Consider the following 27466-nt stretch of genomic DNA (forward strand, 5'->3'; position numbering starts at 1 on the left):
ACATATACAAATAGTAATGCTGAAAGGACTCCATATGAAGCATACTTGAGAATTTTCATGGCAACAATACTGCCAGCTCCTTCCACTGAATGAACAATACTGTTATTAAGAATAAAGACCATCTTGCTCTCATCCAGAAGCCGTTGCTTTGTGTCTTCGTCGAGCTCGTCAGCAATACGGTTCATGGCCTCGGTCATCTCTCTTTTCAGCCTGGATACAGAAGTGTCAACCTCTGTAACTGCCATACCTTCCACAGAATCCTGCAATGTTCATATCTTACTAATATCATATGGTAAAGATCAGACTTCTTATATCTCAATTTTGAATGTGCAGCAGATGAATAAGAACACAGCAATTTCTTTCTTGAGTCTATCAATGCATTTCATCAAGTGTCATTTGTTACATACGTGTTTTTACATTTATGTTTGTGTGTGTGTGCTTGTATTTGTGTGTGTGTGTGTGGGGGGGGGGGGGGGGGGGGGGGGGGGGGGGAGTTGAGACACCTAATGATATATGCAGGGAATGTGGGTCCAGGGCTTATAAAATATTTTATATAATTGCACTATATATAATTTGTATCACTGGAAATGATTAAATAAATTTTAATAAAAAGAAAGATAACATGGTGAGCAAAGAAAAGGAAAAAACATATTATAACCCAACTTTCATATACTAGAATTCTTTTATTAGTCTTTTGAAAACCTAAATCCACAAAATGCAAGAACATAATTTTGCAAATGTCATGAAAGTAAAACAGTTCACCATGCCCATTTACCTTGCGAGAGAAGGAGAATTTCTGCAGCAAGACCCTCTTCCTGCGCAGAATTTGGCCGCCAGACAAGAGGCCCATGTACATGTGGTAAATGTAGGCCATGAGATAGTATGGATTCTCTTGCTCAATCTTCTCAAGGTGCTTTAAATACTGGCACACACTCTCCCTTGGCTTATAACCATCCTTCCAGTTACTCCCTAAGTAGTATGCTATATCCTGGAAGATAAGATTAATCATCAATCCTGGGAGAGGTCATCACTGCTCTTAGTTCTAATTACTTTAAGATTGAAAACTGTGGCAATAACTGGGAAAACTAATCATATGGTTGCTTTATAATACAAACAGACTTGCAACTCGGTCTTACTGTCTCTTTATCAACTAAAGTAAAAGAGAGAGAAAAAAAAAGTAATTCTATAAACTTCATATGTGATTCACTTCAAGAAACTGACCTTTTCAAAGGCTTCCTTTCTCCTCATGCCAGGAATATCCAGATCGCTAATAAGCGTGTGTGAAAGTCTGTCCAAAGCTTCTTCAAGGTATCGGAAAATTTCATAAAATATCAGGAGACCTTCAGCCCACACACGATCCTCTGACATAGCTGCCATGAAAGTTAAAGCATTAATTCATGAGGCTGATATCTATGAAAAAAAAGGGCAGAGATACACTAATACATACATACAGCATATATGCCCCCCTCCCCCATACGCAAACACATGCAATCATACATATAGACAGTGTATAGTCAGACATGTAGATTTATAGACAGCTGTTATACACACTTATCATATACTGAATTGAATGTTAGGTAATACCATAACTGATGAATATGTTTTATACTTACCAATACCAAGTTTGGCATTTATCAGCGCATCACTAACATTGTGAATATCTCGTGTAACATTTCGCATTTGTTTAGTGAACGGCACTTCCTCAGTGGAAGACATCCTGAAATACAGTAAAATCAAGCATTCCGTAGAACATTTGAAAATCAAAAAATAGACCGACAAACAAAGAAAATTATAAACAGACAGATAGATAGGTAAAATTAGATACACAAAGTGTAACAAACTTACTAAATATAAGGTGTGATAGGAGGATACCATAAATAATACAAAACCATTCTTCCCAGTGTAATACTTACTATTTCCTGAAAAATCTCAAACTAAATCAAGTACAAACTGTACATAAATCCACAAAATCATACTATAGTCACATCTTATCTTGAAACTGAATTATCAATTGTTACTCAAAGCACTGTAAAACAAAGTATAAGAATGTGCCTGCAGTTTATATGTGTGGTGTGTATGTGCAAATTCAGAGTGACAAAAAATGACAGCAACTATGCTGGGTGGACTCACCCAAGAAAAACATTAGTTGAACAAAATGGGAGTGAAAACTTTAAGTAAAAAAAAGTAAAAAAACAGTAAAAAGAAATGTTCTGAACAAGCAAGACACCAGTATGCTCTATAATTCAAAATGTAATCATTAGATAAACTCCAAATTGGTTGTGATAATTTGAATGTGTCCTTATCATCTTTCACTTTATATCATATTGTTTGGAATCCCAATGATGGAGGTCTAGGATATTCACCAGCAATGGGCTCAAGGATGGCAGAGCCCCATGGCTAGGTTGTATTAGATTAGGTTAGGTTGCTTGAGAGGAAAGCTATTAAGAAAACAGCACTACCAATTATTTAACGAGCGTTAAGAGCGATTTTGACTCATTACTTAAAACTCGTGATTTCCACCCAAAACGTAGGTCAAAATCCCTTAATCCACACTAGGTGATACTTGAAAATAATGTTTCTGTACTTAGGGGAAATATTATGTGAAAAAACAGAAGTACTTTCATTCTAAATAAAGCCTCAATAACTTAGTTTGTAGTCCAACTGCATTACAACCAACCCGAAAGTTGCAAGTAATTAATTAAATAATTAATACTATCAATTCGTTTATCTCGCAAGACACTCTCCATTTTCATGATATTCCTTCTGTAAAACACAAAACTTACTGGTCTGTATGACGTTGAAAGAGCTGGGATTTAAACTGACACAGGATGACACCGGAATTGTCTCTGCTTTGTAGTGACTTTGTGGTTTGTTTACTCCATCAGCTGATTACAAAACACGGCTTTTTTACTGTGATATAACTAATTGAACATTAACTGATTTTACCTTTCTTTCATCAATATGAATGATCTAGATATATAGCTGAGATCTCTAGATTAATTTTTTTTATACTAGTTATGTTAATTCAATAGAAACAGAATTATGTTGAGCGATTTAGTGACCCCGTAAGGCCTTCACAATCATTGTTGATGTTACTGTTCGTCATCTGCCAACACAACAAGACTTGGCCAAAGAGGCAGTGATTCGGAGGTAGGTAATGAGATAAATTCCCAGGCACTGTGCTTTGGGATAGGGAAGCAACTAGTAGGATGGGATTTTTTCCTTATACTGCCAACCTTGTCTATGTCATATTTATCTTATTAAAACATCCCTAACGAAAAGAGACAAGGAGTGTCACTGACCGGTAGACGATTTTGACAGCGAATGCTCGTCACCGACTCTCATTCTGAATATAGTGTTTTTAAGATGATAGATCTTGCCGGAAATATTACAGCGGCTTATTTTTTTGACAGCTGCTTATTTATTATGTACAGATAATCAGGTTTTGATTATTATATATAACTCGAGTAGACTTATCCAACAATCTTAACTAAAATCTTTGTCCTTTTGGAATATGTATAACCCATAATTATATTTGGGACATATGCATTGGTAGTTCATAATGGTAATATCAGCATCAAACAAAACTATGACCTCCATTCTTTGTGCTCAAGAGAAGGCCAACAAACCCTCTTCATGACTTACAGAGGTCTTCAAGTTCTAGCTTGCCACAAAGCATGTAGTACAAAAGCCGCAGTATCACTTAATGTGTAGATCTACATGGTTTGATAAGCAATGTTGGTTTACCTTTACTTTCTGCAGATTAATTTCAATACATAATAGTACTACTTTAAGTGTTCTTTAAAACCAAAGTCTTAGTTTTTATTTATATATTTTTCAAGATTAATTTTCATATTTTTTAACATGAAGCACATAATTCAAATATATCATGATTAATATCTATATCCAGAATCATGCCTGCTGTAACAGCTGAAGATGATGTGACCCTCCTATTTGAGCGCCACACTGTGGTGCAAGTGCAAGACATCTTGAAGAAGACACGATCTGATATTGAAAAAAAGAAAGAGGATCTGCGAGTCATGGTTGGGTAAGTTTTATTAACTGTAAGCTTTAGATTGCATCTTCAAAAAAGATGGTAGCTAAAACATGTTAAAAAAACTCTCAAACCCCAACTGCATATTTATGTCACATGTGCTTTTGTTTTTATGATAATGATATGGCCTTAAAAAAATGAATGATTAAATAAAAAAATAATTAAGATTGATAGTTAAAGAATTAATGATAATTTTACACATAATTTAAATCCTATGGTGTAAATGGGTTAGCACTAACCAGGCCACTTAGTTTTTGGACTACTATTAGACTCATCTAGTTCCATTTAGTAATTTTGTTTGTATTTATCAAATATCTTACAACAGACAGATTTTCACTATAATCTTGTTCTTGAAATTTGATCATGATGATTTTAGGTTATATTATTGTAAGTGATTTTTTTCAGAGAAAGATATAGGGACCTGATTGAGGCAGCAGATACAATATCTGAAATGAGGAATAGTGCAGAGGCAATCTGTGGAAACATTCATACCATGGAGGGACTTTGTGAAAGCCTGCAACAACGTGGACTCATTGGTTTCAAGACACAGAGCCATCATAGCAATGGCTCACTGAGGTTGGTACTATGATCCATTCTATGAGAGTAGACATCTCTGGTCTTAGAGCTGTTTAACAAGTATTGTTGTGCTAAAATCATTGCACCAGCTGATTGGCTTGTGTTTTGGGTTGCCAGCCACATATTGAAAGTGATGCCTCAAATATCAAGTGGCCTATAGGATCACTTCATAAGTTGTGTGTACATGGGCTTCTTGCTGGTATTATAGTGATGAAATTAAGCATATGTCATACTTTCCAATTAATCACTCTTCCTTTTTTCCTCTATTTGTTTTATTTTTTGTTCATGTCTTGTGTAGAATTGTTAAAAAAGTATTCATTATTTTGTTTATTAGCTGAATATTGATGAATTTGGCCTCACATTTTCTTAACTAATAGTTTCAAACACCCCATGCTTTCAATAACTGCATCTCCCTTTTATGCATTAAAGAGAAGGACATTTAAGACTTAACTTCTGACAATTTTTAAGACTTAGTCAGGTAACTTTTGTACATAGTTTGTTAGACTCCATGCCTTATTAATTTCAAAGTTGTTATACACCCAGCTTGTCCCCCCCCCCTATGGAAAATTTTTCACAACTAGTGACCATGACTTATAGATTTAAAAGCATTGTTTTGCCATGATACCTCTAAGCACTTTCTTGATCTGCCAGTTTCAAGTATTTTTATGTTCTTTTCCCTGCTGGTCCACTTCCATTATATAAACTTTCATATTTTGTGCTATTGAATTAAAGTGCTAAAAAAATTTAATATTCACAGATCACCAACACCAGGATCACATTATTCAGTGGCAGTGCAAGTAAAGCTACTTGTTGCTGTCCCAGAGATTTTGTGGAGTCTTACAGAACGTTGCCATTACTTGCCTGCTACTCAGCTGCTGCTCCTGGCTCACCATACTCACACAGCCTTACAACTGGCTCCAAATGCGTCAAAGGTGTGTCTGTGGCAATATTTGTTTCATTCTTTCTAGCGTTCTCTTCTTTCCTTTTTTTTTTCCTTTGAGGAAATGGCTTATAATTTCATTTGACAAGGTAATAGATACAGATTAGTTATTGGTAGTGGTACATCTGTTCATTTCCTGATGTCTTTCTGGTCTCAAAATTATTTGTCATCTGTATTCAGGACTCTTACAGGTTAGTTCTAGATATCAAAGTTTATATTATTTCCCAAATTGGGTAATAATGGTACTTTAGAAATAATTAGAATATGTTATAGTATAATTCTGAAACAGTGTATGTCCACTGGAATTGGTCTGATTTTGATGTCATAAAAAAAATGTGCTTTCTTTCCAGATTCAATCCTGGTTTCCTGTTATAGAGCGGCAGTGGGCTAGCATATCACAATTCCGTGCCACCATTGTCAGAGGTTGCTCAAATCTCATTAGCTCTGAGGTTGATGATGTTCAGGTAATACTAATTTTCTTTCAAGGAAAAGTCTTGGGACTGCCACTTCATGATATTTGTACATATAGGAAAAGTTTTTGATGCTTAATCCTGATGACAATTTTGGTATTGGCATATTGCATAGTTTGTCAGAGCAGCTTTTTCGTATACCAATGCTATGTTTGCTCAGTTTCTGGAAAGAGCCATGGAAATACATGATTTAGGCTGAAATTGCTAAAATATGTCATTTTGATGTTTTCCAATTTTATTTCAGGCTGTCTTAGATGCTGTAGTTTCAGTAATGCTAGTGGAAGGATGCACTTCCACAAATGCTCTGTCTCGGGTCCTCCAGCTGCGTCATGGTGCTCTCATGTCTGCAGTTGCACCAAAGCCATCTGCCACTGCCAAAGCACAAATTTCACAATTTGTTACCTTGTTCCTAGCTACTTTGAATATCATTCATGCTATCTTTGGGAGTAAGTACAGATACAGAAAGTGTAGACTTTTATAATTAGGCTGTATGCTTAGTTCTTGTGACAAGGCAGGCCTGTAGACAATAATGTATTATTGATATGGAAATTGAAAGTGATTTCTTTTTAGAGAATTTGAGGACGTTGATACGCATATTGTGGAAAATATTTAAGAAATTTAGTAAACAAAAATATCTGACCATTTTCATCTTCCAGAGGGAAAAGAGGGACAGAGCCTTCTTGAGAAACGATTGCAGGAGATGGTCCAGGGGGAAGGAGAAGATGGGGCACCCATAGCCCACCTTCAAGAATCTCTGCTTACACTCTCTTTCTTGCCTCAGTCCATCAGAAACTTTAGGTAAGTGTCAAATAGGCATTGGTCTTTTTGCTGGAAATAGCTGAAGATTATTGTAGTGCAATATTATTTTGCTACCTTTATAGTGAGTGGTTGCAAAGATTTGAATTTACCTTTTTTTTTTTTTTTTAATTCTTGGTCAGACCTTCTGTATCAGGACACATGGATTCATTAAGTGATGATATTCTGAAGAAACAAGTTACTGACTGGCTAAACCTGGTATTAAAGGAGGCATCACATGCTCTTGGAGTATTACTTTGTAAGTTAAAGCATTATTTCTTCTCAATTTTTGCCCTAACTCTTTTCCCATTTTCCTTCTTCTTAAAATTCTTCCTACTTGTCTTTCTTCTTTTTCTTTGTGATATGATATGTAACTGGAATATAGATAGTGCTTGTAAGTGTTGTTAGTGAAATATTTTGGTGATCATATTTGCTTTGTTTACAGCATTCTCTACAACTATCAAGGCTTTGGCAATGATACGCACAAGTGTATGGGAGATTTGCCAAGCCAAAGTTGAAAAGGAACAGTGGAAAAAGGTGATGTGCTGATTTCCTTATCTTTTTTGCTATTGATGTATTTTTTGGCAAGTAGCAGTGAATTATATAGAATCCTTATGCTCCTAAAGAATGTCTAGAATTCCTGGGGCGAAAAAAAAAAGCTTTCTTGCCATGCATTAACAAGCTATGTTGATGTTTGAATCTTTCAGACAACAGATGTTCTGTATGGATCTTACCTTGACCCCTGGGATTCTGTTGTACGAGGTCAAGTAACTGAGAGGGCACGCCAGGTCATCACATCTCAGCTGACCAATGCTAAAGAGGCAATAGTCCAGATGGTAGCCAAACTTGCAGATGATATAATTGCAGACCCCAAGTGAGTTACAATATTGATTTTCTTATTTGAAGTATAACACAGCTTTGTTGAATTGTATCTATTCTTGAGGCCAACAGGACTAAACATTTTGAATAGGGAAATTAGACTTTTCATAGAAAAAATAAAATTGATGTGGATTTACAAATATAATATAAGCTAGTTGACCTGCTCACTATATATTTATGAGTATGATGTATAATGATATACTGTCTCAGAAACACTGTAGAAAGGATGCTTTCTACGCAACTGATGATTTTCACTCTGAAATTATATGGATATTAATATATTTCATGTGCAAATTCCAGGATCTGCTCAGAGGAAGGTGACATCACCAGCTTTGTGTGGAGTGAATCTGCTGGTGACTTACCAGAACGAGTGGGCTGGACTTGTGCCTCATCACGATCTGTCACACAAGCAGGCGGTAGGTTGAGCTCTTTCTGCCCCTTGTCATATTTGACTTATAATTTATATTGAAAACACATGTTAGCCTCTATTGTGTTTTTAAATGTGTATTACTTTGTATTCACAAAGGCCTCTACTACAAGACAAGAGGGTACACCAGCCGGCTACAGACCATCTGCAGAGCACTGAATTCAAGGCTGACAGCTCTTCTGCAAGATGTCGGCCATTACAGTTCTGGTATACAAAAGTTTATTTATATTTTCTGATTTCACTGTAAAAAAGATAAATTAGAAGGAACATATATAATAGAGTTGAACCTCATTAACATCATCTATTTTTTTCATTGCAAAATAGAATAGATAAGTAAATTTGAACACTATGGCATCACACAGGTAAACAGTCCTGTTTTCTTGTGTTTCTCAACTAAGGATAGAGAAAAGGATGTGCAGACCTATAGTTCTTATGGAAAATAAAATATATGAAGGCAAACATATGTCTAGTACAAAACTTAAAACGATAGTGTGTGATATATAGCTGTGAACAAATTATCAAGATAATTTAGCTGCTGCCATAACAAATACATTTTCCCTACTGATCACAGACATAAACTAATAAGGTGTTTGAACTTAAAGATGATAAAATGCTAAATTATCTTTGCTTTAAATAGGTTCAGCAAACGGAGACCTTTGCTTTGTCAAGGACAGTCCAGTTGGAGATGAAGACCTCAGCGCCAAAGAGGACTACACTGCACTGCTTAATTTCCTCCAAGACACAAGTAGCTCAGTCTTTACACAGTGAGTGTCCTTAAAGTTCCTGTAGAAATTGTTAAACCATGTAAGTCAGATTCATGTATAAATTTTCATCTTTCTTTTTTTTCAACTTTTCCTCAGACTTATGTTAGAATTGGAGAACCTTGCCAAGCACCACATGGCTAAGACAGCTCCCAGAGTTCAGGATGGATGGGAGGAGGACTCGGAAGGGGCTGCACTGACCGTTCCCTCTACCATCCTGGTGGTCATAGGTCGTGTCTGTCTGGCCTTGCCCAATGTATGTCCACAGATGCAGATGTGTGCCTCAGCAGCAAGTCTGGCAAATCCTGATGTTGCAAGGGTGAGAAAATGTTAAAAGAAATGTTTGATATATTATAATACTAAGGACAATAATATTTTGATGATTTTATTTAGAACACAATGGTCAGTCTAAAATCTGCCCTCTAGTCTTAAAATCTGTGCAGTGGCCACAGATGTATACAACCTTGATATCAGATTTATATGTATTAATGAATAGCATTCTCTGCTTTGTACATCACTTTCAACTATTTTCTTGGCATATTTATTGATATATGAATCTGTTATTTCCTCTTTATTATAGACAGGTGTTACCTAGAGGTAGTTGCATAATTGAAATTCATTTATTGCAGCGTATATCAATGGGATCAAAGTTAGAGACTGATTCCTGGACAAAGATGCGATCAGAGTTCCAAGGAACCAGTGGTCGTCTGTTTGGACTCTTCCTCACATCCCTCACATCACATCTTGGCACTGAGGTCAAAACATTCCTTACCACAGAACTCTCATCAGGCGGAGTGGCTGCTGCCATATCCTCTTTTCCGGTAATTAGGGTTATGTTTGGTCTGAAAGGATTTAGAAGTCACTGAATTATAATTTAGCATATTTTTATTGCCAGGTATTAAGTAATGATTGTTTTTTTTAAGACCTGGGAGATGGTGGATATTGAAGAAGAAGGGGAAGGTGGAAATATAGTAAAGTCATCTATCCATGTCCCTGCTCATCCCTCACCTGCTCTCACTCAAGCCCTATCACGATTGTGTACATCTGTTAACTGCGTTGCCGCCCATACTATTACTAGGTGAGAGAAGACCATTACATGATTATTATGCTTGTTTATTTTTATGAACATGCATGGATGATGATTATTTTGAAACATATATGATTTGTATCTGTATTATGTGGCAGAATAGGGAATATTATTTATAACCAAAATTTTATGGTTTTAGGAATGCTCAGAGTGAACTTGCATCATCTGCCTGTGAAGTTGTTACAAGTGCCTATGAAGTTGCCTTAAGTGATGCAAAGGAAATCAACCAAACACTTGCACTGCAGCTTATTTTTGACTTGCGATTCATTCAGACAATACTTCTTCCACGGGATAGCAAGGTTTGTAAGATTTTGTGATTGTTACTAAATAAGACTTGAGTGCCCATATGTATAAATTATGAGTCACAAGTCAATACAAGTGGTGATGTTTGCTTGGAAGGTATGATGCTAGACTTTATAGGTCTGTGATGTAGCTTTATCATTTCCATAATTGGTGGATGACTTACTACACAAATATAAAGGCATAAGAATCACTTTGTGAGAGAGTGAGAGTGTGAGTGTGAGTGTGAGTGTGAGTGTGAGTGTGAGTGTGAGTGTGAGTGTGAGTGTGAGTGTGAGTGTGAGTGAGTGTGAGTGTGAGTGTGAGTGTGAGTGTGAGTGTGAGTGTGAGTGTGAGTGTGTGTGTGTGTGTGTGTGTGTGTGTGTGTGTGTGTGTGTGTGTGTGTGTGTGTGTGTGTGTGTGTGTGTGTGTGTGTGTGTGTGTGTGTGTGTGTGTGTGTGTGTGTGTGTGTGTGTGTGTGTGTGTGTGTGAGTGTGAGAGTGTGTGTGCGTGTGTGTTGTGTGTGTGTGTGAGAGTGTGTGTGGTTGTGTGTGTGTGTGGTTGTGTGTGTGTGTGTGTGTGTGTGTGTGTGTGTGTGTGTGTGTGTGTGTGTGTGTGTGTGTGAGAGTGTGTGTGTGTGTGAGTGTGTGTGTGTGTGTGTGTGAGTGTGTGTGTGTGTGTGTGTGTGTGTGAGAGTGTGTGTGTGTGTGAGATGGGAAAGTTGCACACATATATATGATTATATGTAGGAATACAAAACTTTCCATTGTATTCTTATTATTCATTCTTCCTTTCATTAATAGAAACTAATCCAAGAATTAATATTGTCTCATTTTTCAACAGAATGTTGGGTCTCAGCTGACAACCATGATACAAGATCTGGAAGCCAAAGTTGATCCCTTTGACCTGGATGTGTTTACTCCACACATCTCTTCCAGAGTTAAGTTGGCAGCTCACAGAGTGCAGGTCAGAAAGATATCTGTTATCATATCTCATATTGATAAATAAAAGGGATTAACATTGTATTAGTTTTGTTGAATGTAGTGTGTGTCTGATGAGGAGTTTCCTGGAAAATTATGGAGCCAAGTCATGTGCTAATTATAAGATGTGTGATGTGGGTGGTGATTTAAGATGCCCCTGTCTCATGTTTCATCAAATCCTTGGAAGTTCTTTGTCTATATCAGTCTCTTAACAAAGTTACATAGTTGTGGATGGTGTAGATAAGTGAATATACAGTCTTCATCTTTCTCATTAATGCCTTTTTTCACTTTTCAAGGTGGTTCTGGGGGCCATACTGTCACGTGACCGTCAGGTTGTTACCGGAAGGGCTCCATCTGTTGGAAGCTCTGCGACAACATCCAACAATGCTCTGCCAATAGTTCAAGCTGTGGAAATCCCACGCTTTTCCAACGTACCTCTCCCTCTCACACTATCAAGACCCACCATTCATACATCCATAACCACACCAAACTTATCTGCAAATTTGAATGAAGGACTTTCATCGAAACTTAGCTCAACTAAGGTGGGATTACATTAACAGATTTCTTTTTTTCTCTTTGCTATCTTCTTCTTTCCTGATAAAAATGAATTTATATATTATACACAATTTTGACAATGAATTGACAATCAATATATTGCTATTTTTCTAGTTCTTTTTGTTCATGTTCTTAGAAAATATTTTTTTATGTTTACAGCAACTTCCTCCTCTTTCAAAAGAAAAATGAGAGTATGTTTGAATAAGGTGTAACTTATTGCATGAAGTGAAAATAATAACCTGGAGATGTATGAAATTTGATTTGCAATTTGCAGCTTAACCCATTGCATACGGGTATCATGACATACATGATGGCACTGATTAGGCCTAAAATACGGATGTCAATGCATACATGACGTGACATCGGGATCTGCTCACAGTTGAAGCGTACACACAGTCATGAAGTATTATGGCTGTAACAGCACTAGCTCCAGAGCTACAGGGTCCCAAAGTCAGCCTTAACCCACATTTTATGATGGATTTATTGAAAAATATTATTTGGGCTAGTCTTTGCTACCCAGAGGGTGGAGAGAACACCTTTCCCCATCCCAGTGTTGTAGACCGGCGGTCTTGGCGACCAGCTAGGTTGTTAGGTGCCCCGTTGGCAATGGGTTAGGTGTGCAAGTCATATGGTACAAGTGTAGGTATAAAAGTGAAGAGAATTAGTATTTGATTTGTAAAGTACAATTGCAATCAAATTTCATTGTTATGAGCTTTCTGTTTGTTTAATACTTTTGTTGATCCTTTGTTTTCCATCTTTATTTTTAAGTAAGCAGTTTTTAAGTGAAATAGCAGTAAAGTGCAAACTGCATCCAATACATATTTATTGTATAAAACTAAAGTAATGCTAAGTTGAGCAGTGTTTTTGCTTCTCTTTTTTCAGCAAGGACTAATATTAATCAGTAATAATGAAAACTACACGTTTTAGTAAAGGCTAATGATGATGCAGTGCATCAGTTTCTCACCATTAACCCACACAGGACGGGTGGTACAGTATTGTACCGCGCATTCAAAAGCCCAGTGGCCGGGCGGCACAGTATTGTGCCAGCCATTCAATTGATTTAGGCCTAATAATTCGAACGTCCCGGCATTTGGACATTCAAGGCTAGAATTCCCCCGTCGTGGATGGGTTAACTCTTTCAGTGATTTATTTTTGTTTTCTAACAATAATTTCATGAATGTTATGAAAACTGTCTAGAATCAGCATTGTATTTGTTCAGCCACTTTTTTACCCTTAATGTCTTTTTCTTTTTCTTTTCTCATCACTGAAGACACAAACTTTACCCAAACAGAAATGAGGATATGATTATGAATTCCTTCTTTTTCAAGTAGTGAACCATTTATCGTATGTAAATTCAAAATGTCCAGCCACTGTAGGCATTACATAATGCATACACACTCTCTTCCCCCCGACCAGGATCAGAGCAGTCCATCATCAGCTCGAAGAGAGATGTCGTCAGCCGCCCTGTCGGCCTCCCGTAGCGCTGCCTCCCTGCTTTCGGCCATGAGCTCCTCCTGGTTTGGCTCCTCCTCTTCGTCATCATAGGATCAAGGGAGTTTATTCTGGGGTCGTGGTATATGATATGGTTATTTGTTGTTTTTACCATAGTATGTATCTGGATTAGGATTATGTGCATTGTGATATTGATGTTATGAGTACGAGTACTGTTATTTTCTTCAGATTAGATTTATCTACTTGTGTTATATTTGATGCACTGAAAGATGTTAATTTGCTCTTTGTTGGGATTGTGTCAATAAGATGAAATAAACACTTAAGCTCAAAGAATGTATCGTTTACTATGGAGACTAGCTTGTTATTCCTTAATTATGATGTGATTTATGTATTTATACACACACAAAAATACAAAGTAAGGAAATAATACATTTTCATAGAAGGAAAAGATTGAATTATCTATTTTTATCCAGAAAACTTTTTAAGGTAGTAATTGTGTTGAAAGATATTTTAATTAGTATTATATTTTCATCAAGTTCTTTCAAGTTATATTACAATTTGAGTGTAATTAGTAGTCCCACCTCAGACCTTTTCCTCCGGAGTTCAATTCTGCCACTAGGAAGCACATGTAATATGCTTGTTATATATTAGAGTCAATATTGCAAAGAAAGGGAAGATTGGGAGGTTCCTAAAAAAAGTTTGAAGTGTAAAGGCCCTTATACAGAATTTTTTCTGACAGTTCAACAAAGAAATCAGTTTAACCCATTCGCGCCGGATGACGTGCTGACACGTTTTGTGGATTTTGGGTCAGATGCTGGCAACGAGATATTTGGTCAAGGCCAGTGCTTGGGGTGAGCGAGCAGACAGCCCAGGCTCGCGGCTAGTGCACCCGAGAATCCCGAAGCGTTAGGCTTATGCTTTCGAAAACCCCAGCATTCTGACCATTCAGAGCCAGAATATCCCCTGCATGAATGAGTTAAACCTGCCCATTTGAGTGTGTATACTGAAGGCTGGACAGTAGGACTGACATGTTTGAAGAACCGACCTTTGGGTAATGTGGACTGAAGGCATTTTTGAGCATGGTCTGCAGGCTGCCTGTCAGTGCAAGACATTTTTTTTTTTCTTGATGAGAGGCTCAATGACTCAAAACTGAGTTCTAATACAAGATTCAGTTCCTCGATCTTGCCAGAATTCACACAGTAAACACAGGTTACATTATCAACTCAAATAAAAAATACTGAATTATCTGATGCATAAGTGAACTACTTTGAATACAAAATTTTAAGAGAAAGTTCATTAATTAAGGCCACACATTCAGAGAAAAAGACAGTAAATAAAGAAATGAATATAGATGATTTTGAAAAAGGCAAAGCTATAAATAGCCATTTCCATAGAAGAGAGTCCTCATGATCATTATATTTAACAGCCTTTTGCTATAATTATTTTAATTTTATTTTACTACCTTAACTTTATTTTTAAAGACCACTTTCTATTTTGTTTTATATAATTTCCTCCTAACTGTGCATCGTTTCCTATCAGACACATTCTGGCAATAGTAATTCTCTTGATGTAAAGTAATCATGAAGAGGCAATAGCATCAGATTGTTAGTATAGAGAAAAAAAAATGCTAAAGAAAATCAGGTTCTTTAATGGTTCCATTTTCTCCTAAACAGAAATATTGAAACTTACTTTTAATTCAATTTCTTTTTTAATCCTGACAGTAGAGCTAACTTTTGAAATGCAATTTTTCAACATATTTCTATGAAAGAGTCCACCCTTAAGTTTCTCAGTTTTATCATAAATCATGTTGACTTTGACATCAGACACATATTGCAGTAATTCTCTTGGAAAAATACATGAAGAGGCATCATAGGTTTCAAAATATTGAAACTTACTTTTAATTCAATTTCTTTTTTAATCCTGACAGTAGAGCTAACTTTTGAAATGCAATTTTTTCAACATATTTCTATGAAAAAGTCCACCCTTTAAGTTTCTCAGTTTTATCATAAATCATGTTGACTTTGACAAATGGAAACCTGTTATTGAAGAACATTTGAGAATACATACTTACATAGATGTGTGATCACTTAGCCTTTAAGCTTCTAAATGCATGGCAAACATATGTCCATACTTCTTTGCATATACCCAAAAATGTCTAATTTTATAGGATTTAATAAAACAATGAGTACACAAGAGAGATCTCCTTAGATTTATTAATTCTAACAAAATAATGGAATGGTTACAAGAGCAGTAACTATGTATGACTTAATTTACTTACAATCATTTGTTCAAGAAGAGGGTAATATTAGAAAATACTTCAAAGTTTTAAAGATACACTTACACTGACTACTACACAGTTATAATGGTCACACCTGAGATAGAGGTTACAATTTTATTTTTTAGGAATATATATTTTTTTTTTATAAGGAGATAGGTTTTCTCTTCATTTTACAATAAATTATTGCACTATTCAAAGTTCAAAACTCTATGATTTTAAGATAATTTATTACCCTGTTTATAGCAGGACCAGATTATGTTCAATTTCCCTTTACTGAGCCAAGAAATCATACTTTTTCAATTCATATCCTAATAATTTCTGACAAAGAACTGAACAAGACTAGCTGTCTCTTCTCCATTAGTCTGATGTACACAGGATAAGATGATTACAAATTTGAAGCAAAAGTCAAATGTCCACAATAAAATGTCAATAGACATGTGTATCACCTGAAGAAAATCATTTCATATCCAAAGTATTGCCTAAAATGAAATGCCATACCTGGCTATACAAAACCTAAGATCTCAATGCTATAAATTAACAATGTTGCCTGATTTAAGATATCTGATGCTCTACAGTACTGCTCCTGCAACAGTATATAAATGTAATATGAAAGGTAATATCTTATACCACACGAGCTAAAGAGAACATATTACATAATAAAAATGCAAGAAAATATTAACCTTTCTTCCAAACTTTTGTCCAAATCTTGACCAATTGCAAAACCTCCTTTGCCATAATGAAGAACACTACTGTATATGTAGAAAATGTAATTACAAAACTAAATATACCAGACATATAAAGTTAAACTCATTTCATTGCCACACAATGATTAGATGGAATTCATCTCATTCTTTACATGTAATTCAAAAGGGAGAGCACACTGAAATCACCATTAACTTAACTACCCTAATTGTGCATTTCAAAGGTGGTTTGTAGTTATTTCAACAACTTTATCCAATTCATAATTATCTTGTATGGAGGGTACTGGAATACGAAATTGTGACATCTACAGAAACAAATACACTTGGTAAATATTCTACTTCCATTTCTCTAAGCCTATTTCTGTCAAAATTAAATCATATTTGACAGATGGATCTTCACTGTTATCACAAAATTGCATGTATAGCCATGAGTACAAGAGTATCTAAATGGAAAGTGCATTCCTATTATACAAACTTTGTAAAGGATGGAAAATATTATATACTGTAAAGCTATCTCAAACTTTCCTGCAGTGCATTTCACTTTTATTTGATTACACACATACCCATATATATATATATATATATATATATATATATATATATATATATATATATATATATATATATATATATATATATATTCGTATATATATATGTGTTTATGTATATGTATATATATATATATATGTATATGTATATATATATATATTATATATATATATATATATATATTATATATATATATATATATATATATGCGTATATATATATGTGTGTATGCATATATATATATATATATGTATTATATATATATATATATATATATATATATATATATATATATATATATATATAATATATATATATATATATATATATATATATATGCGTATATATATATGTGTATATATATATATTATATGTGTTGATATGTGTATTATATATATATATATATATATATATAATATATATATATATATATATATATATATATATATATATATATATATATATGTGCACACATATATATATATATATATATATATATATATATATATATATATAATATATATATATATATATGTATGTATATATGTATGTATATATGTATGTATATATGTATATACATATATATATACATATATATACACATATACATACACATATATATATACATACACATATATATATACATACACATATATATATACATACACATATATATATACATACACATATATATATACATACACACATATATACATACTCATACATATACATACACATATATACATACATATTGTGTGTGTGTGTGTGTGTGTGTGTGTGTGTGTGTGTGTGTGTGTGTGTGTGTGTGTGTGTGTGTGTGTGTGTGTGTGTGTGTGTGTGTGTGTGTGTGTGTGTGTGTGTGTGTGTGTGTGTGTGTGTGTGTGTGTGTGTGTGTGTGTGTGTGTGTGTGATGTTTTCCTGTTGTAAGAGTAAATGTTAGGCACTAATATATATAGACTACATGAATAATTTGCATTCTGTATTCATATATAATTTTGAAATCATTTAAATAGAATAGTCTTTTTCAGGTATATGATAATCTTTCTAAAATATAAAACTATCTTACAAAATAAGATTTATGTATTCCCTAATCACAAAACAACAGTATTTTCAATAAAAGGAGGAGACTATTATGATGAAAAAAAAGTCCATCCACATTTCACTGGATACACGCTCATATCCAGTACCAACATTTGTGAAAAACATGTAACCTTTCTACCTTAGTACTAACAATTATTGCAATTACAGGTAAGAATCTGCAAAAACTATGTCTTCATAGTCTTAATATAGAGGAGGCACTTTCAAAACTTGTTCCTTCAGATGTGGATGTTCTCTACAAAATACGAAAGAATTTATGGGAAATAACGAAGACTATATAAATGAAGTACTTTCAATTACACAAAAATGGTTAAAGGAGAAATATCCACAATCCTTCATACATAAATACCAATATAAACATTGTTTGACAAAAAACAGCAAATGGAAATGCCTTCAGAGATCAGACCCTCGAGGAAAATCCACACTTTAAGAAAATCGACATCTGACGACACTGTAATCATAGGTAATTGTAGAAAAAGTGCGCTTGAAGTCAGTCAGAAGCATTTAAGCAAGTTGTGATTTATTAATCCCACTGACACTGAAATAAATGTTTTAGGATAAACTTTTTTCTTACTAAGTCTTGGTACCATGTGCTTGCAAAAATTGACCTGTTTATGATTTAGAAATAATCTATACCTTTGGAATATTCATTTAATTCTATCATCATTCTTTCTCTCTCTATTTCTCCCTCCTCTTTTTTCTCTTTCTGTCTCTGTCTCTGTCTCTGTCTCTCTCTCTCATTTCTCTTTCTCTCATCTCTCTCTCTGGGTTTTCTTTCATCTTTTCTCATCTTTCTCTCTTCTCTCACATTCTCTGTACAACCTACAATTAATTCTCATTTTGGCACCTTTACTGTACAATCCTATAAAATTCCAAAAAGTATTTGAGAAAAAATTAAGTTATTTCAGAGTATGTATGTAAGAGATGAGTAAAATAATGAAAAATAACATTTTATTCACTAACTGCTCTTTTTTATCCCTTATTTCTTCCTCTCTACTGATATATAAAAGATATCTAATATTGCTTTGTCTGCAATCAGTTAAGTAGGACAACTATTTCTATTGTGATCTTTTAAACTATCTCACATTTATAAATAAAAATATATACTGTACAGTATATATCTTGGTCTCAAAAAAATACATTTGGAAAGCACTCCCATTCTTTTTCAAGGTTAGAATTTGGTTACTGATACTTTTAAAAAGTAATAATCAATCATATAAAACATGAATCTACCCTCTCAATTACAGACCTTGTTTTAACAGCCCCTAGTTATTATGGACTAATAATACAACTGCATCCATTCATCCTCCTCCACCCTCCTCCCATGTAATAAAAATAAAAGCTTTGTTCACATTTTCCCTGGGTGTTCACATAGTACTAAAACACAATACTTTGTTAAATAAGAAATAAAAACTGAACTAAACACTTTCAACCCTTTCAATCAGGTGAGTCTGTCCTGAGGTCAGAAGGTGGAGGCATTGCTGAGGAACAATAAACTAGAGCTTGGTAAAGATTCTATGTTCCCTCAGTTAGTGTGGACTCCTTGATACTATGGAAAAGGTTTTCCCCTTTCAGACTGTTATAATAATTGATAATCATACATTGATCAACAGACAACTTTGTGGTCTTTTCTGCACACGTCTATATAATTAGCAGTATTCAATTTCTTCAATGTTACAAAATACTTAAAATAAATGCAGTTTCAATTATTTACTTTCTCATGTAACAATACATGCGACAATAACCTACCGTCTTATCACATCATCATCTCACATTCAAAGAATAACCAACAGACTGATGTCAATAGCTAATAATTCAGCACCTTGGTCATAAGAACAAAACATCTAATATAATACCCTTGGTACAGCAGGCAAGATTTGCCATCTGCCTGGCTAATAGCTTACAGGTATCTGGAATTTAACATGAAAAGGAGAGACCTTTTTATAGTTTTAAAAATGTTTTGCAAGACATGAGATCATGTTACAACATATCAGGGAGTGGATTTGAAACCCTCAACGTATTTATCATAATATTGGCACTTCATCTTTTCATTGACTAATCTATTAAGTTATATTTATTGTCATGGGATGTTCAATCAGCAAAATTTATAGGAACTGAAGATATGTATTTTTATACAAGTCACTTGCAAAAAATACATGTGCCTACATCACATAACCAGAACTTAAAAATAATCATTACTTGGAATTTCTTAGCTGCCAGGAAACCATTTGCTATTTTTACAAATTTAAGTGAACTTAATACATATCATCTCTGAAACACAATTGCAGCAGCATCTAAATAGCCCTAGACCAGTGCTATTCAAAGTGCAGTATGCATACCAGTGTCAATATGCAAGACACCAGTCTGCTGCAAGTGTCTAGAAAACAGAGAAACAACAGTAATAGTAAAAATTATTTTTCATGACGTCCATTATAGTTTTCTGGTATAAATCGTTATTACTATAATGTTCAATTATATTTTTAGGCTAAAAACGGAAAAAGATATGGCTCTGGTCTCTGGCATAGTCTAAAAAAAAACTTGCTGGTTCCCCACATGAGATAGTTTGAGTAAAACAGCTATTGAGTGAACAAAATATTGAAAATCAAAAATTGTAATTTCCAAATTGGTAAGTACAGTGCAACCAGCTTACATAAGGTTAATGTGCATAGTACCTTCATTCCCTTATATGAAGGTCCTCATTAGTGGATCTCGGTATTTGTAGGCTATTAGCAATACTAACAGCGTAACAAATATTACGAACCATGCTCTCCAGGGGAACTGTTAAGAGACAGGGAGAGAGAAAAAGAATTATAAATATTAATATCACTATAAACATATGTGAATGTTTTCCATTTGATAATGTATTTCATTCAATGCAAATTCAACAAATGGCTATAAATTTCACTTTAAAGTCACCATTTGGATATTTTTGAGAACACATTACACCTGGAGATAAAATAATTGACACATGAATAGAATATCTTTGTAACAAAGGGCTTAGAAAAGTAAAATATTTTTCACACTATTTCCCCATTTTTCTCATACAGTTGTAACCCTATCCTTCTTAGACCTGTTAACGACGGGTGACAAGATATCACGTCAAGTGGTGGCAGCGGGTTAACCTGTTAACAATGGGCCTATTTTGGCTCTAATGGTCAAAATGACGGGATATTTCAAATGCATAAGCCTAATGCCCCGGGATTCACTATACGCCCTATCAACCGGAGCGCTGGCCAGGAGGGTAGCCACGACGAAATATCTCGTCCCCATGATATCTTGTCACCCGTCGTTAAGGGGGTTAATCTTTAAATGCTGCGCCATTTTATGATCTGACACAGAAATTCACAAAACAAATACTTATATCTACTTTAATTCCATATGAACAAAAAAATAAAGGAAAAGAGTCCCATATTTGCAATGAACATGCAAGTTCTTTAGGGGTTAACCCGTTAACGACGGGTGACAAGATAACACGTCTAGTGGTTTTTGGGCTACACGACGGGGACGCGTTACTTTGTCTAGCCCGGGGCGCGGGAGGAGCCAGCGCGCATCACTGGCTCGCGGCCAGTGCAGCTGAGAATCCCGACGCGTTAGGCTTATGCGTTCAAGAGTCCCGGAATTTTGGTCTTTTTAAGCCGGATTGGCCCCGTCGGGAACGGGTTAAAGAGCTGATACATCTCAAACATCCCCACAAAATTTTCAAGATCTAACATATGGATTGGTAGCACTCACACTTTTGATGACAGGGTATCGCTGGTCCTCCTGCGTATATTCCTTCTTCAAGCCCAGCATCTTCCTATACATACTCTTCTCTGTTTCTGACTGTTCTCTGGCCTTCTCACGAATCTTTGCCAATTCCTGGTGAATGAGGCGGGACTCGGGCTCCAATTCCAGGGCAGATTTTAGTATCATGATAGCGTCTTTAAATTTTCCCTGAAGACCCAATACCTTCGGAAAGAACATTTGATTATTAATATATTCAGAGGACTTACAATCTGACCAATGATAGTTAATCCTTAACCAGCCTCTTCAGTATTTTTTCATAATAATGTCCAGTATTATGAATAACCACTACAATTGCATGATGAAAAGAATACTTTACATATGATACATATCTTGAAATCAATCAGGTCCATACCTTTCCTTTTCTGAACAATGCCTTTACATTATAGGGCTGGCACCTCAACACAGCTTCAAGTGACTTCAGTGCAACCTCATAGGCACCAACTTTGATCTGAGCAGCACCCATGTTGTTGAGGGCCTTCAATCTCTCCACAAGTAAAGGCTTTACTTCATCCCTCACTTCTTCCTATCAAGATGAAGGACACCAAGCAATACAGATTATTACAATTTCTTTAATTATTCACTTTTTCATCAATCTATCTAAACATTTGCATGAAAATGAGAATACAAAAACTTCATAAAAGATGTACGTCCTCACCCCATACTCCTCTGTTGCATCATCTAGATAATCAACAGCTGCACTATAACAATGAATGGCAGTGGTATATTCTTCCCTGTTAAACCACCAGTTTCCACGTTCTCTCTTGCGATTCCTGGAAAAAAAAAAGACAGATATCTATAGTCTATCATTTTTCCCCACAATCCTACCCAACATATCTAACACTGTAACCAAATACCAAAGACCATCTATCCCCTCCCGGATCTTACCCTATAGTCATCCGTTTTGGTATTGGTAAGGAATCCGGCTCCTCGTCTGGGGAGGAGTCCAAGATTTCAAGGGTGTAGACCAGAGGGACATCTGGGGGAATTGACGGAGGCAATCCTTTTGAGCCGTAGGCAAATCTGGAAGGGAAATATATATTTAATAAAAATTAAACTAAAGAGGTGGAGGAGGAGGAGGAGGAGGAGGAGGAGAAGGAGGAGGAGGAAGAGAGGGAAGAGGAGGAGGAGGAAGAGGACCAGGAGGAGGAGGAGGAAGAGGACCAGGAGGAGGAGGAGGAAGAGGACCAGGAGGAGGAGGAGGAGGAGGACCAGGAGGAGGAGGAGGAGGAGGACCTGGAGGAGGAGGATCAGGAGGAGGAGGATCAGGAGGAGGACTAGAAGGAGGAGGAGGACTAGGAGGAGGAGGAGGACCAGGAGGAGGAAGAGGACCAGGAGGAGGAGGAGGAGGAGGACCAGGAGGACCTGGAGGAGGAGGATCAGGAGGAGGAGGACCAGGAGGAGGAGGATCAGGAGGAGGAGGACCAGGAGGAGGAGGACCAGGAGGAGGAGGACCAGGAGGAGGAGGATCAGGAGGAGGACTAGAAGGAGGAGGACCAGGAGGAGGAGGAGGACCAGGAGGAGGAGGAGGACTAGGAGGAGGAGGAGGACCAGGAGGAGGAGGAGGACCAGGAGGAGGAGGAGGACTAGGAGGAAGAGCAGTAGGAGGAGGAGGAATAGGAGCAGGAGCAGGAGGAAGAGGAGGAAGAGAAAGGAGGGAGAGAGGGAGGGAGAGGAGGGAGGGAGAGGAGGGAGGGGGAAGAACTATACATTTGCAACATTCTGAACTTCATTAAACAGAGGTTAAATCAAGTGCTGGTCATACCTGGAAGCAACGTAAACTTCAGCTGTTTCTCCCTTATCCATCAGAGGTACAATCATGTCTAATCCAACTATCACCTGGTAAATAAACAAGTCATGGTTAATTCATCTTTTATCTCTCACATTAGTGCTTGATTTTCATATCAATTTCCTATCCTACAGTTTAATATAGAAGAAGCTTACAAATAATTGGATTCAAGAATGTTAAAAGTTAACTATGGTATTTATATCAAACTATTTGTCACTCAACAAAACATTTATACATCTAGATAAACAAGTAAAAGAAAATATCTCAATAATAGTTCTATTTACCTTGATGTTCTTTTAAATGGACATATGAACAGTACAAGAAATCCAAACATTTAGTCTTACCTCGCTGTCTCCAACAGTGAATGTAAGCTCATCGTGTACATCCACTTCTTTGCCATCTTCAAGCCTTCCTACTGCACGGACTACGACTGTGTCCCCTTTTACTGGTCTGTGGTCAATTATTCCTGGTTTAATTACCTGCAAATAAATCAACCAATCATTATTTAACAGTTATGATTCTCACACTTGGTACTTATTCATATCTAATGTCTAGTTACCTTCTTAGTCTTATCACTTTCTAAGATTAATTGTGAATCAAATTCCCTTCCTAGGTTACATTAAATCTCTTCCACACGTATAATTCATCCTTTATATCATATCTCTCACAACACAATTTCCGCAGATCAATCAGATTAAAGAAAAAAGGAAAATTAAATTTAAAAAATGAAGAAAAGACTGCAAAATCACTTACCTTCTTTTTCAGGTCTCCGCTTCCCAAGACATCAAGCCATTCATCTGAGACTTCCTCCTCAACCTTCCCTTCCATCTCCACCTCCTGTACCTTCTCCACCTTCACTTCCTTGCTCTGGTCAACCTCAGGCATGGCTCCAAGTCTCTTTCTGAATGGGGAAATAAAGTGGTATTTTTAATATACTAGTAAATGAATAATATACAAGGGATAATGATAAAAAGTACGAAAACTTTTTTCTCTCTCTCTTTCTCGTTATTTAGAGAAATACTAGTCATACTGGTACCCATGTTTACAACTCCATTTTTTACAGTGAGGTAGTTGTATGGCTTGATGATTGAGTCACTACAATGCTGCATGTGAAATAAGTCTGACAAATAACATATGAAGTGGATAAAGATTTGCTCTATATAACTACAAACAATGAGAATGGGAATACTGCAAATGATCTTAATATTAGTAGCAACATGTGACTGGCTCAGCAGTGGCAACTGTTAATTAGCAGGTGCTGCTGGTGCTGCTATTATCACTACTACTATTACTACTACTACTACTACTACTACTACTACTACTACTACTACTACTACTACTACTACTACTACTACTACTACTACTACTACTACTACAACTACTATTACTATTATTACTTTTCTTGCTACTATTATTATTACTAACACTATTACTATTGCTGCTTTTACTACTGCTGATAATAATAATAATAATAATAATAATAATAATAATAATAATAATAACAATAATAATAACAATAATAATAATAGTGATAATAATAATGATAATTAAAATAATAATAATGATGATGATGATGATGATGATGATGATGATGATGATGATGATGATGATGATGGCACTAATAATAAAAATGTTAATAATAATAATAATAATAATAATAATAATAATAATAATAATAATAATAATAATAATAATAATAATGATAATAATAATAAAAAAAAGAAAACTCACACGAATACATTTCATCAGCAAGTAAAAAGTATTCCCTGATTTCACAAAGACATGCTACATACATGAATCTCAATACTCTTACAAAGTTACAAAATTACAAAGTTGGTATTTATGATATGTACTAATTTTGTGCTCTTCACATTAGGTAAATGTTTCCCAGAACCCCATAGTACCTGCACTCTATTTAAATAATCTTAATGCTTGGGGCAGTTATTTACTATTTACTATTAAATCATTGCATTATGTATGAGTAATAACTGAGTGATGATGGCAATTGCAGTCTTAATTACTATAATTTCTATAAAATTAAGCAAAATGGGTTTCAACTAACTTTCCAAAACCTAGATGGCACCACTTTCTCCTAGCACCAACAGGAGAGGGAACCTTGAATGGCACCTATCCACTATCTCTAGCAAGCACTATCTTTAGAGAGCGATGGCACACAGCAAGTTGTCGACCTCTTGCTCTAAAGTACTGGCAATAAAAGATGTGCAGGCAGAACAAGAAGAGGAAGGTGATTCAGACCATGCCCATTGTCTACAATCTATTGCTGTGCCAGTAGGGCTGCTTTTTATTGTGGCACTCAGCCATAAGCAAATGTTTCCTTCCTCTTCCCTACCTCTTTATTTTATCTTCATTGTGGATAATAATTTTCGTAAATGTTCACGACAGTACACGTATATCATATGAAACATATAAGTGTCTCAATACAATAAAACACAAAAAAATGAGAAGCGCATAAATAGATCTACTTTTACAATGAATGACTGAAATAGGGTGGGAAATGCCAAAATATGTTGCATAAAGCTGCTTCACTCTAAAATAAAACCCATCCTGGAGAATGGGCAAGCAAATCTATCCCTGTCTGCAATGGGTTAAGATCATATGGGCAAGAGAAAAACTAATGAAATAGTCATGAAGAATACAAAAAATAATAGTATGAGGTATAAAATATAATTGGCACAGTAAAGATAAGCCCACAATCACTTTTCCAAAGTTCAAAGCTCAATGCCTCACACTCTGGCAGAGATCAACAACCCTCTGACATGCAAATCATGGCATGACAGAACTTATACAATGCACTAGTAATTTATCATCAAATACAGAACAACTCGCAAGCATCATCTTTCCAGAATATATATGTTGGAAGTATATTAGCCTTTTCAAGAGTGCTGAGTAAGAAAGGCCACGCTGATCACTTGAGTCACTATAATGTGTCAGTAACATTGGCCAATGTTTACATGATACCTGCATGTCTGCCACTTGCTGTGGCCTTCATGTCTGCTAGACTGAAGAGTATTAGTCTCCTAAAATACTGGGAATTTTGCTTTAAAAAGTACAGACTGAAAGCCACAGGGGAGAGAGAAAGTATGAAGAAAAATTGAGACATACAATAACTAACAGAGATTACATGGTATGCTCTAACATCATCTACAACATAGCTTGTTGACTTATACTGGAGCACAAAGTGTGGAAACTATAACAAATATTTGATAAAACACTATCATCTGGTTCAACTCAAGACTGTGAGCATTTCATCATAGATCACAGTATGTTCAAAGTAGAGTTTGGTAAAACACAGTCAATGGAAGTACAAGAAAGTCACGTTTTAAAGTCAATGCAAATGCCTTGTATACGTTTACCACAACCTTTACCAAAACATCCTTAATCACAAGAGCATATCACTTCAGAAATGCATTAATACAATAAAGCAAGCAAAAAGTAGCCCTAGCATAATCGGCTTCCCTATTTGCACCATCTCATTTCTTTAACAAATTCGCACCTAATACGGCCACACCGAAACAACAAAAACACACTCCTTCACTCATACGGAGCCAATGTACCCTTCATCTCCCTAAAATAGCCTAAAGTAGAGGAAAAGGGCGTTACTCACCTCTCAAGCAGCAAACACGCCCGTTCGAGAATGCTCCACGACGACGATGTGTTGACATAGATCAGCTGAACTTTGTCCGGAGGGCATGTCGCACTGCTGGCTTTGGCTTCGATGTGAGTGTAGATTTTCCTTCTTTTCTTTCTGTCCTTGCAAATATGGGTCGCCTTTTTATGAGAGTTGTGTCGAATGACTGCTAGAAAAATTGCTTGATATCATCGTGGTTTTGGGAAATTAAAGAAATATATTCAAATACTCAAATGTCTATGACTTGACGAAAAGGAAATCGTTACCTGGACGTGATAAATCTTTTGTCCTGCGAATTATATCTCCCACAAGGAAGACTTGATGACTTCGCTAAATCATGTTTTTGAAGTCACGAGTTTGTGCC

The 27466-nt window shown here is 35.6% G+C and overlaps 3 protein-coding genes across 5 annotated transcripts in view; 1 reads left to right on the plus strand and 2 right to left on the minus strand.

Annotated features, from left to right (window-relative positions):
* Positions 1 to 2922, minus strand: part of Ho (Heme oxygenase) — a 3239-nt gene extending 317 nt beyond the window's left edge. The window contains exons 1-5 of the mRNA XM_043027200.2: positions 2784 to 2922; positions 1614 to 1717; positions 1222 to 1370; positions 776 to 988; positions 1 to 260 (exon numbers count right to left, since the gene is read on the minus strand). The exon at positions 1 to 260 is cut by the window's left edge and continues 317 nt beyond it. Coding sequence (XP_042883134.2) covers positions 1 to 260; positions 776 to 988; positions 1222 to 1370; positions 1614 to 1716 — 725 coding nt within the window. The 5' untranslated portion in view covers position 1717; positions 2784 to 2922. The remainder of the gene's footprint in view (positions 261 to 775; positions 989 to 1221; positions 1371 to 1613; positions 1718 to 2783) is intronic.
* A 149-nt stretch (positions 2923 to 3071) lies between these two features.
* On the plus strand, positions 3072 to 13588 carry Cog1 (conserved oligomeric Golgi complex subunit 1). Of its 3 annotated transcripts, XM_086537002.1 has the most exons (21): positions 3072 to 3150; positions 3911 to 4048; positions 4460 to 4630; positions 5388 to 5562; positions 5921 to 6034; positions 6285 to 6486; positions 6697 to 6838; positions 6979 to 7094; positions 7281 to 7372; positions 7543 to 7709; positions 8015 to 8130; positions 8241 to 8348; positions 8779 to 8905; positions 9002 to 9221; positions 9532 to 9723; positions 9826 to 9980; positions 10129 to 10288; positions 11112 to 11234; positions 11545 to 11790; positions 11963 to 11994; positions 13220 to 13338. In XM_086537002.1, exons 2-20 carry the CDS (start codon positions 3915 to 3917, stop codon positions 11990 to 11992), a joined length of 2790 nt encoding a protein of 929 aa, XP_086393128.1. In that variant the 5' UTR covers positions 3072 to 3150; positions 3911 to 3914; the 3' UTR covers positions 11993 to 11994; positions 13220 to 13338. The 3 variants fall into 3 exon arrangements, with proteins under 3 accessions (XP_086393128.1, XP_042883132.2, XP_042883133.2); XM_043027198.2 differs by lacking the exon at positions 11963 to 11994 and having other exon boundaries at positions 13220 to 13588; XM_043027199.2 differs by lacking the exon at positions 11963 to 11994 and having other exon boundaries at positions 3134 to 3154; positions 13220 to 13588.
* A 5004-nt stretch (positions 13589 to 18592) lies between these two features.
* zda (peptidyl-prolyl cis-trans isomerase zonda) lies at positions 18593 to 27197 on the minus strand. The gene is made up of 9 exons (XM_043027202.2): positions 27079 to 27197; positions 24207 to 24354; positions 23798 to 23932; positions 23430 to 23503; positions 22553 to 22687; positions 22323 to 22437; positions 22020 to 22190; positions 21614 to 21829; positions 18593 to 20659 (listed from the first exon to the last, which is right to left on the minus strand). The coding sequence occupies exons 2-9, from the start codon at positions 24336 to 24338 to the stop codon at positions 20564 to 20566; spliced, it is 1074 nt and encodes a 357-aa protein (XP_042883136.2). The 5' UTR covers positions 24339 to 24354; positions 27079 to 27197; the 3' UTR covers positions 18593 to 20563.
* Between the last annotated feature and the right edge of the window lie 269 nt (positions 27198 to 27466).

Source organism: Penaeus japonicus, unplaced genomic scaffold (genome assembly GCF_977035675.1).
Source record: "Penaeus japonicus unplaced genomic scaffold, GWHDUDI00000001_assembly GWHDUDI00000005, whole genome shotgun sequence".
Lineage (NCBI taxonomy): Eukaryota > Metazoa > Arthropoda > Malacostraca > Decapoda > Penaeidae > Penaeus > Penaeus japonicus.